Here is a 12,013-nt window from a genome sequence, read left to right as displayed (position 1 = left end):
CCCTACATGAGGAGAGAAGGCCCGCCAGGTTACACACACACACACACGCACGGCTTCCGCTCGTACAAATCAATAAATAAATGAAAATAAGACAAAAGCCGTGGCGTGCACGCTCGGGAGGCCCCCCCCCCCCGGGTTGTCACCATTACGCACCTGGCGCCAAAATGGATCCCGGTGCGGGGCGCGGAAGGCGGCCCGGACAAAAGGACCGAAGCGGCGGCGCGGCCACTTACCTCCGCACCGACTGCACCGCGGGGTCGGGGGTTCGGGGGGGAAGGGCTGCTCGCCGCGGCCTCGGTGGTTTGTCCCCCTCCCTTTCCCCCAAATAACGACTGGGAAGGAAATCCCAGAAAGTCAGAAGATAGAAGAGATGTGAGAGGTGACTTATTCGCCCCCCCGCCGGCCCGCGGTGCTATTATGCTGTTTATCAACCGCTTTCCCTTTTGTTGGACATTGTTTTGTTTTGGTTTTTCATCCGGACGGCTGGTCGTGTCGTGTAAAAAGGTGGATTGTTAGGTAAAAAGGTGACGCCGTTGCTTTTTAACTTAAACCGTAGATTATAAGCAGTTTGCGCTACAAAAAAAAAAAAAATACACGCACACACACACACACACGCACACGCACACACCCACAAAAAAAAAAAATCGAAAGCCCTCTTGTGGCCAGATGGGGAATTACACGGTTTTAGATTTTATAATAAATAATAACATTTTATTCATAAGCGCCTTTCTCAAAAAACCCAAGGACACTTTATAGACGCAAATGTGCAAATCCTGTTTTTTTTTATTTATTTTGACTTTTACACACAACATACACACCGTTTAATGAACAGCACAACAGCAAACACGTGGTTCTGACAATGTGGGTCAAGCAAGCTCGGGACACAAAGAGGCTAACGATACATCTAGGAAATGCATATTCACAAAGGCAATAGAAAATATATCATGTTCAGTATATTACGCAAGGGTTTTTGTTTTTTTTTAAGCAGGCTACAAGTGCGGCAACGTCCTTTCGGGACGACCGCGGGGTGGTAGTTGAAAAAAAGAAAACGCACATCGAACCGGAAAACACAGACAGGAGAGGCACACATCCGACTCGATTATGCTCAAGAAGAGGCCGACTTCGTCGGCCGTGAATAGTAAAATGCAGTGTTATAAATGTATAAAACGTCACAAGATCCTGGCCGGAGAAGAAACGCAGAAGCGGCGATATCGTGTCGCGGGTGAGAAAGAAATACTACGTGGGAGAGAAAAAAACCGAAAAAAAAAATCCACTCTTCGGTGGGGTTGGAGCCCGACAAATAAGAGGATAAACATATATTTCGCCTTTATTGATTGTTGTGATTAATTCATAGGCATGCTGCTCTGCGAGGATTAACATACTTCTTAATAGGAGTGATTCGATCGTATAACGAGTGAGAGACGGTGTCGAACGCTGTACAGTAAAACCGGGGTTATGCGTGAACGTCAGGATCTTATCACGAGCCGAGTGTTTCACTGGACATCCTCTTGTTCTCGCACCCCGGCGTTCAAGCGCTTCGGGGTGTGCGCGGCGGGGAGGCCGCCCGCGTCATTCGCGGGTCTCGTCCACTTTCCCGCTGGGCTCGCAGAGGTCCCGCTTCTCCATCATGGTGTAGGGGAACGCTGAAACGTCACAGTTAGCGAAGTCAAGTTTCTTGGTACCGGCGCAGCCACCGTAGCCGAGTTTCTTAGCGCCGTCGCAGCCAAACTCCAGCTTCTTGAGCCGAGCCAGACTCTTGATGCTGCCGGGAGGCCTGCCGGGGCTGACTTTGTACCCCGCCGCTTTGGTGGTTCCCAGGGGCCTCCCGGGGCTGGTCTTGAAACCGGCCGCTCTCGTGGTCCCGAGCGGGCGTCCCGTGCTGGTGCGATAACCGGCCGACTTGGTGGTCCCCGACGGTCTGCCTCTCCTCCCGGACTTCCCGCTCCCCTTCTTCTTCTTCGAGCCGTCGGGTCCCGCCGCCGCCTCCCCGCTTCCGATTCGCACCGTCTGGACCTGGAAGTCGCCCTGCGCTTCTTGCATTTGACAGGCCACCGCCTTGTGCATGCTCTGCGGTATGGAGGTGAGGCCGGCGAGGGACAGCTGCAGACCAGAGTTTGTCGGCGTGGGGAAGAATTTGTTGGACGGTGTGCTACATAAATCAAAATGGCTGGCAGGATGACAGTCCTCGGCCAGTCCACTCATGCAGTAGTCACTACTGCTGCTGGTCACTTGATGCATCATTTTCTGCAGGGAGGAGATACATAAGACATCCGTACATTATTCAACAAGCACATTGCACACCTCCGCGCGAGCAGGAGAAGATTTTGAAGCATTTTGGGGCGGGGGTAACGTGCCGTTTGGGACGTCGCAGCCGTTAAAACACACGTTAACGCGAAACGTGACTCAGTGCGAGGGAAGTTCCACCGTGACGAGAAACGCAACCGTACCTCATATGTTGCTGGATGAGGGGCTGCAGAGGCTCAATTTGGTGTCGCATCCACTTCTCTCTTCTGACAGCCACATCTTTGAGACTCGGCTTCGAAAAATTACGATAACGTGTCCTACGGCGCGGAACCGAAGCGAGGCCGTTGAGTCTGCGGGGGGGGCGGGGGGCGGGGGGGCTATTTGGTGAAGATTTAATCCTCTAGACAGAGGTTATGAGGCAGCCATTTTCGCTTGGAAAAATTAATAAAATAGGATGCGCTCGATGCGCATGCGCCGTTTCGCGGAGGGGGGCTTACCGCGCATGCGCGTCACCACTTCCGCGATCGAGCGGACCAATCAGGGCTCAGGTGGAGTGGCGCTAACGATAACACGACGGCCGCTGTGAAACAAAGGAGTATCCTCATGACAATGCGCTCACCTCCAGGCCTCCTTTACGCTCCTTTCACCGAACAATGACAACGTCTACGGCGCTCATTCGCCCAAAGAGGCGAAATTCAACAAACACATGCGTTGCCGTTCGAGCGATCCACGGCGGAATTGCCAAAAAGGGAAGAAAAAAAACGGGGGCGTTGTTTTTCCGTAGACTTTTTATTAACATCCATATGAACTTAAGTACAGACACTGGTTTATTTCTTAATTTTTTTTTGGAGAAACTGGATTTGCTTGGACAGGTAGCAAGATTTATTTGTCAGGTTCTCGCTCGGTGGTCACCCCCTGACAAATCGAGTCCACAGGACCTAAGTATCCCTGATGAGCTTGGTCAGCTTCTGAACCTTGGTTTTCGTGGACATGTCCACGTACTTGTCCCCGATACTGACGATCATGCCGCCCAGGATCGACGGATCGGACTGTTGAGAGAGAATAAACACTTCATTGCATACGGCTTCACTGAAAGACTCTATTAAATGGATCTGAACATTAGTTTAATTTAAAAGATTTTTTTCCCCGTGTTCCTTCGGTCAGCCAAACTGACCACGACCGGTGTCCGTTTACCCGGCGCTCGTTTATACCGCAGAGCGTTGCAGACGGTTATCGGCATCGCGCGACGTCAAAGATTTTTACGAGCGGATCGGTGTGGAACCATGACCGGACGCTTGAAAAACGGTCAAAAGTCAAAGCGACCACCATTGGTTTTCCCAATAACGCTTATAAGCGGGAGCTCAATTTTAATGAAACTCAATGTACATGATTTCTGTGACCTGCAAACACGCACGCACGCACGCACGCACGCACACACGCACACACACACACACACCGTAACGAGAAGGGTTTTTGTTGTAACCAGTACAACATCGGGAGGAGAGAGAAAGTGAAGATTCTAAGTGCACCTTTGTTTCCAGCTTGATGGTTTCGCCTTTCTGAAGGAAGCCATTGAGGGCAACTTGAAGCTCAGCAAGATTGGCTGCATCTAAAGGCTGAAATTGACAAAAATAAAGACAATGAATATTGGGGAAATTCGACATTTCTAGAAATGAGTGTTGAGCGGATGTGCAGAGACACGGGAGTATCAACACCATACCTGAGCGGTAGTGACAGAGCAAATGACCTCTCCACGGTGGGCACTCATCATCTTACCGAAAGCGTTGATAACATCCCCGGTTATACTCAGGCGCCCGTTGTCGGACAACACGTCTGCCCAACAGAAGACATTTTCGAGCGTCAATCACAACACTTGATACTCTCATGGCGTTTACTTTTGGTGTATGAAAGACTTGACAAAAAAGTCTTTGACGCAGATGGAGTCGCACCTCACCTCGGTTTAAAAGTCAGACAAAAGGCATGACTTGGAAATTTTTCACACTATGATAGTAACAGAGACTAGCACTGGCATGCATTCACAGCAGCATTGACAGCTCGACCTTTTTAAACAGAGTGATCTAGCTGTTAAAGGGTTGATTTTGGAGAGAAAATAAAATCACGATTCCTGACTCAAATAAAATAATCTTCGTGTCGGATATCACTAATCTTTACGCTATAGTCCTATAATTCAACTGCCGCCTCCAAACAATTCCATTTATTAGAGGATCTCTTGTATGTCTTCGATTAGCTGGAAAAATGATACAAAAACATCAAATCCAGTCAACTGCATTAGATGAAAATTGCTGTGCCACCGCAAATATTGTACTTCATTGTGTCACAATCGCTGCGTCTTGTGTAAGCTATATGCAGCACTGATTCGCATGCAAGCTACCATTAAAATTGCAGAAGGGGAGAATGTAGAACCTCCTAAGATTTGGGTGCAACTTTCCAACCCGACAAAGTAGTCGTAGTAGTTGGTAGTAGTTGTTGTTGTTTCTTCCCAGGTGCATCCAAGGAATTTTTCAGTCTCATCATTGATCCACATGTCCAATGCTATAAGCTACTGTCACTTTATCTTTGTCATACCTCATATCTTTAGCGGAGGAGATAGACAGATATATAGAAATAGAAATATATATACTTTTGTACACATTTAATAGACTATAATTGATGTCTGTCTATAATTAAGTTGAATAGTAAAATGTTTGCACCTCCCCGAACATTACTGATTGCATGCAGGTAATAAGAGTATAGCTTGACAAGATACTTGATAAAGAGTGTGATGAGTATTTTGTAAACTGTCAAGACGGTCACCCATCTGGAGGAGAGTATGCGATATGTTTTTTAAAGTTGTTTTTTTTAGCAACAAAACAATTACGAGTAGAAGTTTCGTCGATGCCTAATGAGTCTGTCGACCCTAATGTGGCGGTCTAAGATTGAAATGAGCAAAAGGCTCCACAACAATTTGCTGCTGTGAAACAATCTAGGCTCAACGAGAATGCTTCACGTTTACATCGCGAACACGAATACTTCAGCACGCTGGTTAAAAGCTGGTCATTCCTTCAGCTGTAGGACTTAGTTTTCCATGCTGCCAGCATGAACAAAATGAAGACTTCTGATGCATCTGAAATATGGTCTTTGCTGTCATTCATCCGCAGCTTAATAAGAGAACTGTTTAGGGATGTACTGGAACTCCACCTGGCTACACCGAAGAATAATGGCTAAAAAAATATCCAGGTCCATCAGTGAGCAACGCGATGTGACGGCATTTCACAACATTGACCTTCATGCTACAACAGAACATTCACACTACAGTCCTGTGGAAATGGCAACTCACTGATGAGGTTGACTGTGATTGGGGAGACTTTAGCCTTTGCCAGTGCATCGTGGAAAGTCTTTTGCTTGATGCTGCGCTTCACATGAGGATTCATAACGATACTGGAAAGCACAGGATCTTTAATGAGGGCCTAGGAAGAAAACAAAGGGGCAAAAAAGCCTTAATTCAACAAGGCACTGAAGCACGACGGGGTACTCTTACCTGTTTTGTTGCACACTACGAATTACTCGCATGAATGAAAGTCTGCACAGCTGTTTTACAGAATTGACATTACTTACAGAAACTTTAGCCAGCTCCTGTTCCACTTGGTCCAGTTTTTTCTGCTTGCTGGCAGCCGAGAACAGAGCGGTGGCATAGCGGCCCTCCACGCCATAAACCTGAATAGGAGGCTACGGGAAAAACATTGCACACTGAAGCCACTCGTCCTCTATTTACCACTTTTCAAAGAGCGGCCTCGCTCCCTGCGCCTTGCTACGTACCTTAACCAGTTTTGCTGCAGGTCTGATCACGGACGTGCTGAACCGGCGGGCCTGCAATCGCAAAGTTTGAATGTCAGAAACAAGGGCAGCTAAACTTCTAATGTGCCTTGCAAGCACTGACGTTAAAGTCAGCTAGCGTATGGGCTAACACATTAGCAGTCACTCAAGTGCAATGCCTCGCGTAATTTTCTTCGATACTTGGCGATGCCGCGTTCACTCCGGGGCTTATAAAGTCGATCGGTCGTGCTTTTGAGACACAAACGATCACAGCAAAACAACGATCAAATCACTTCGGGTCAACAGTACGATTGACCGTCTTACCTGCTGTCCTAGCATGAGTGCTGCCATTTTCTCCTCCAGCTGTCTGGGGTAGAACGAGCTAATGCGCATGTGCAAGTGAGCGAACGCCCGGGCCTCTGGGTAGTGTAGTTCTTCGTCTGGGTAATGTAGTCTTCTCACGCGGACGTCCTCTTGTGAGTTTCGGGGGGGTAATTTAAACAAACATTGATTTTATAATAATAAGGATTGAAAAAGAGGAACACACATGGGGCGATGTGCACCATGCCAAGTGTTGAAAACCACGCCAGCGTCTGAGTTTGAGGTCGGTGAAGACGGCATATTACGAGATTTTGTATACATATTTATACGTGACATTTAACCACGCCGGATACATGGCCAACTTGCAAACATAATCGTTACATTGTCTCTCTTGTCACTTGACCCGGCTATTACTCGTTTTGTCCAAACGGTGGCAGGCGAGCCGACAACAGCTCCACCAAAATAGACCATCATCCGGAAACGCATCGATAGAAGCGAATTGTTACGTTGTAACAACAACGTTATAACGACGTAATAACAACAGGAGGGTGTGTGTTTGTGTGTGTGTGTGTGTGTGAGAGAGAGAGAGGGGGGTCGGGGAGGGGGTGTATTAACGCATCACACGCACGACCCGAGAGGGGCGCCTGTCCGTTGACGCATTGGTTCTCACAAGCCACACGCGCACGGATACACGCACACGCTGCCGCGAATGACCGGAGAGTCCAGCGGGAGGACGCAGCTGCAGCGGGGACGCCACGAACACCGGATCTCCTGCGGAACCTCCGGAGCTGCTCGGCTCACGGGCTGACGGCGCGCTAGGGATGGATGAGAAGTCCTTCACCAAGGAGCTGGACGGCTGGATCGAGCAACTCAACGAGTGCAGACAGCTGACAGAGAACCAGGTCAAAGTCCTGTGTGAGAAGGTAGGGCGCCCCCCCCCCCCCCCCCCCCGCAACCCCCCGCAGCTCCGCTCCGTCGCGTTGCGTGATCGGTGCGGTTTCTTCGGGCCACCATAACGTCACGTCGCTTCTGCACACCATTTGGCTGCATTGGGATGGAGAAGATGGAGGAGGATGGATGGACGGGGAGGCTGCTAACATGTTTGGCCGTCAGCTACGCCCCCTCACTCCGGATGCAACATCCATAACATCTGAAGGCCGAGCGGGTCCTCCATCATCCATCATCTCGCAGCGGCTTTGGGGCCTGGAGAGGGTTGTTTACATCACGGGCTCCGTGCCGTGCACTCCCACACTGCACCAGTCTGCGCTGCACCAGTCTGAGCTACATTTTAATGGTCATAAAAAAAGAAAAACAGGACCCTGTGTTTTCCTGCCCCCCCCCCCCCCCTTCCTTCTCTCCTCCACTGCTCTCCTTTCTTGAAGGCCAAGGAGATCCTGACAAAAGAGTCCAACGTGCAGGAGGTGAGATGTCCGGTGACCGTCTGCGGAGATGTTCACGGTCAGTTTCACGACCTCATGGAGCTGTTCAAGATCGGGGGCAAGTCTCCAGACACCAACTACCTCTTCATGGGAGACTACGTTGACCGGGGCTACTATTCTGTGGAGACAGTGACCCTCCTGGTTTCTCTGAAGGTACATCCAAAAACACCTGACTGAACAATCCCCAAGTGTCATTAAGGCGTGTGTGTGTGTGTGTGTTTTCCTCACAGGTAAGGTTTCGCGAGCGAATCACTATTCTCAGAGGAAACCACGAGAGCAGACAGATCACGCAGGTCTACGGCTTCTACGACGAGTGCTTGAGGAAATATGGGAACGCAAACGTTTGGAAGTACTTCACAGATCTCTTTGACTACCTGCCGCTCACTGCGCTGGTGGATAATCAGGTGCACAAACATACGTCATTTATTGTCGATTTTGTTTTTAAATATCTCTATTGTGAGTAATACTTTGTTCATAGTGGATGCATAAAAATGACCTTAAAATCTTGTTCAAAAAAGGGAAAGAAATGGCCCGCACATTCACCCGGATGCCCTCCTCTGTGCAAAACCGACCGTCTCAGTTCCTCGGTGTTTGGCTTCTTGCGTTTTATTTCGATAAGGGCTTCCCCCTCGCATCCGGCCCTAACGCTGATATTTATTGGATTCCTTTAAGATTTTCTGCCTGCATGGAGGCTTGTCCCCGTCAATAGACACACTGGAACACATCAGAGCGCTGGATCGCCTGCAGGAAGTTCCTCACGAGGTACACTTTCCTGTTCAAACATGCATATTGGACAAAAATATGCGGAGGACCGCTTTATTTTTGCAGAGGGTAAAAAAAAAAACAAACAGGTGATGGATGCAGGATGTTGGCATCCTGGATGCAGCTTTCACATTTTAACTCGCGTTGCTCTACTTTGTCTCACGCGGATAGATTTTTCAGCTCCGGCGGCCGATTCACCGAGCGCCGCTCTGGTTTCTCCTCCAATCCAGGGTCCGATGTGCGACTTGTTATGGTCGGACCCGGACGACCGGGGAGGCTGGGGCATCTCGCCCCGCGGTGCCGGTTACACCTTCGGCCAGGACATTTCCGAGACCTTCAACCACGCAAACGGCTTAACGTTGGTGTCAAGAGCCCACCAGCTGGTGATGGAGGTACTCGCCCAACGCCAGAGCCACATTGACACCAGATATTATGAAACGCGGAAAAAAAACAGCCCGTCCGTTCGGTCGTGTTCTTAAAACCAGCCGTGCGTGAATTGGCTGTAAATAAGCAGCGGACGTCGTGCCGCTAACCCAACACAACTCTTAAGTGCTCCGTGGATCCTCGTGTGCACGGATTGAAATGTAATCTGAGCTCACAAACATGTAATCCTCATTAATAATTGGCATTTAGCGCTCCCGTGGAGAGGCGTTCCGGGGTTCTGTGTTAATATTGTCGACGGCGCTGCTACAATTCAGCTGACCAAAGTAGGTCACCCAAATAAGAAAGGGATCAGACTGCAGACGGGGGCAAATAACTGCCTTGGCGCCGCGGCCGAAACACGGATGACATCGACAACACAGGCGACGTGCCAATAAAACGAATGTGAGAAAATTGAAATTTGTATCTTGTTTAAAAATAGCCATAATGCCACCGGGTGCAGAGCTCAATTTTTATCCACATTATTTTTTTATTTTTTTTTTAAATAAAAGGAACCTAAATAACACTAGATTTTTTTTTCTTTGTTCATCACTGGATCTATTCAGTGTTTTTATACACGTAGAGCTGGATATTCTGATATTGGCCCAGGATTTATTATTCATACATTTTAGACAGGCCATTAGAGACTTCATTTGTAACCTAAAAACAAAAAGAAAGATTTACTTCGCTCTATCTAAACGTCATTTCTAGAGATATTACATGAAATGAAAATATCATTGTAATGATAAAGGCATCGGATCAGGTTTGGAGAGAGTCATTTGTTAGCCAGTGAGCTAATTGGAAGACACGAATGCAGATCGAATGAAAAAAATATCGACGTTAATTGATTTATTGATCAAGTTCCAGCTCTGTCTCTTACGTCATCGCTGTTTGTCCAAGCGCTCATCTGACTGCGGACATGAGGGCTGGAAACTAGACTTAGAGCGCCCCCTAGTGGACAACTTGCAAAACAGCAGCGTTTCCTCACCCTTTTTCTAAATGTCGTCCCAAAAAATTAAAATAAAATAGACCTTTTAACCTCTGCGAACATCTAGATGCAAGAGGTGTTCATCTTTAATGTGCGCAGTCCTGAAACATGTTTCCATGTTGAATTGAATTGTTATTTCGCCGTCCACAGCGCTGCCAGACAGGTACTGTTGTAACCGGATGTCAATAGTGCGGGGAAATGCAAACGCCTCAGGGAGACGTAAAGCGTACATAGATATTTTATTGTTCAAGTTTAAGTAGTGCCGTTTTTGAATGTGCAAACTTAAAAAAGTGCAGGTTTAGGTTGTATGCAGACAATTTAAATCAACACGACCAGGTGAGAACAGTGCATCTATGTTGACACGGTCAATACAAAAGGGTAAACGTAAGGCCCCTCAAATGAGCTAAGTGACGGTTAGGCCGCACTACAAGCTGCTCGACGGTATGCTTTTTTGCTTAAAAACAAATCAAATCGGTAAACGCTGATATTTGTGTCACTCAGGGCTATAACTGGTGCCATGACAGAAACGTAGTTACCATCTTCAGCGCACCAAACTACTGCTATCGTTGTGGGAACCAGGCAGCGATCATGGAGCTTGATGACACATTGAAATACTCCTTGTAAGTCACGAACAAATATCGTAATTTTGTTGATTTTTTTGTCAAAATCTCACCCACACATTTCTTGGAAAAGGATTAAAAAGTTGTCTCACAGGAATGTGACACTTAATGACTTCTGCCTAATGCTGATGTGGAATGCTCAAGAATAAGTTCCGTTCTGTTATGCGCGTGCGTGTGTGTGTGTGTGTGTGTGTGTGTGTGTGTGTGTCAGCCTACAGTTTGACCCTGCACCTCGCAGAGGGGAACCCCACGTGACGAGACGCACCCCTGACTATTTCCTGTGAAGGTACCGCATTTGCCTGTGCAGACGGGATGGTCGCGTACCGCGCAGAAATTCAAGAAAATGAACATTCATTACCCCATGGACCAAAAAGCATAAAAACTAAAAAATAAAAACCGTGTGCCATAATCACAAGTTAATGGAAACGATATTAATATAGCTACGACCCCTTCAACTGCAACTTTTCCTCTCTGTGCATGAGTGTTTTTTATGGCTTGAAAGGACCGCTACGATAAACGACGCCGTCATAAATATCTGCCGGTTTGTCAGAAAAGCAAACAAACTAATGCTGAGAATAACAATTCAATGTGAGTCATCTTTGTTTTGTCGCCATTGACGCTAAACAAGCTCCATCCTTCACTTGGCATGGCCTCAAATCAAAGGTTGAATATAATGTGAACTTGTTTTCCCTTCTTTTTGTTAACTCAAAAGCAACGAGGGTTTTATTTTGCAAAGTCAGGTGTTCGGATTAGACGGCCGGGAAATGAATTGGTCCCCTTTGCACTTTTTTGTATTTGATTTCTACCACATGGCACTTCCAGATTGTGTTGTTTTTCTACCCTGCTGCAGTGTACGTGGCTCTCTCCAAGCTCCCCGCCGTCTCCACATGCACTTTGTGTGTTTAACTTTGAGCCGACGACATCCGTTGTAAAAGTAACTCAATGTTTTGCAGCCACTAGACAATACAGAATAACAATGATAATAAAAAAAAAAAAAACAGAAGCTGTTTTGTCACTCATTTTCTGTTGCCTTGCTTTGAAACTTATCCTCCAACACTACGTCTGACCGCTTTGCATTTCACTATTAATTCATTCAAATAATCCTGAACATTATTATTATTGTAAATGATAATAATTATTATCATTTATAATAATAATTAAAGTGTGCGGGGAAGAAACCTGTCTGAATGGAGCGCCTTTTACCCCTTTATCAGGCCGCTTCTTTCCCTGAGTTTTCATTTTTCCGATTTTCTCTGAAGGTCATTGAACTACGCATTGGAATCAGTGATACGGAGCTGTTGCGCAGAATGTGTGTGTGTGTGTGTGTGTGTGTGCGTGTATGCCCGTGTACATGTTTGCGAAGTGTGCGTGGGAGTGTGAACTTTTAAGTTTTGAATCAGATAGCT

The 12,013-nt window shown here is 47.3% G+C and overlaps 3 protein-coding genes across 3 annotated transcripts; 1 reads left to right on the top strand and 2 right to left on the bottom strand.

Annotated features, from left to right (window-relative positions):
* Positions 1–768: 768 nt before the first annotated feature.
* Positions 769–2,694, bottom strand: LOC147228038 (uncharacterized). Its single transcript, XM_086158421.1, has 2 exons — positions 2,448–2,694; positions 769–2,244 (listed from the first exon to the last, which is right to left on the bottom strand). The coding sequence occupies exon 2, from the start codon at positions 2,239–2,241 to the stop codon at positions 1,570–1,572; it is 672 nt and encodes a 223-aa protein (XP_086014547.1). The 5' UTR covers positions 2,242–2,244; positions 2,448–2,694; the 3' UTR covers positions 769–1,569.
* Positions 2,695–3,017: 323 nt separating this feature from the next.
* atp5po (ATP synthase peripheral stalk subunit OSCP) lies at positions 3,018–6,980 on the bottom strand. The gene is made up of 7 exons (XM_086158420.1): positions 6,382–6,980; positions 6,061–6,111; positions 5,860–5,970; positions 5,582–5,711; positions 3,965–4,077; positions 3,774–3,860; positions 3,018–3,293 (listed from the first exon to the last, which is right to left on the bottom strand). Exons 1-7 carry the CDS (start codon positions 6,448–6,450, stop codon positions 3,183–3,185), a joined length of 672 nt encoding a protein of 223 aa, XP_086014546.1. The 5' UTR covers positions 6,451–6,980; the 3' UTR covers positions 3,018–3,182.
* On the top strand, positions 6,970–11,610 carry LOC147228036 (serine/threonine-protein phosphatase 2A catalytic subunit alpha isoform-like). Its single transcript, XM_086158419.1, has 7 exons — positions 6,970–7,301; positions 7,761–7,970; positions 8,048–8,221; positions 8,490–8,579; positions 8,810–8,971; positions 10,489–10,607; positions 10,819–11,610. Exons 1-7 carry the CDS (start codon positions 7,200–7,202, stop codon positions 10,889–10,891), a joined length of 930 nt encoding a protein of 309 aa, XP_086014545.1. The 5' UTR covers positions 6,970–7,199; the 3' UTR covers positions 10,892–11,610.
* The last annotated feature ends 403 nt before the right edge of the window (positions 11,611–12,013 follow it).

Source organism: Fistularia commersonii, chromosome 13 (genome assembly GCF_037954325.1).
Source record: "Fistularia commersonii isolate RoL2024-O1a breed Wild chromosome 13, RoL_Fcom_v1.0, whole genome shotgun sequence".
In the NCBI taxonomy this organism is placed as follows: domain Eukaryota; kingdom Metazoa; phylum Chordata; class Actinopteri; order Syngnathiformes; family Fistulariidae; genus Fistularia; species Fistularia commersonii.
The sequence above is the reverse complement of the archived record's forward strand: the minus strand, read 5'-3'. Positions and strand labels throughout refer to the sequence as shown.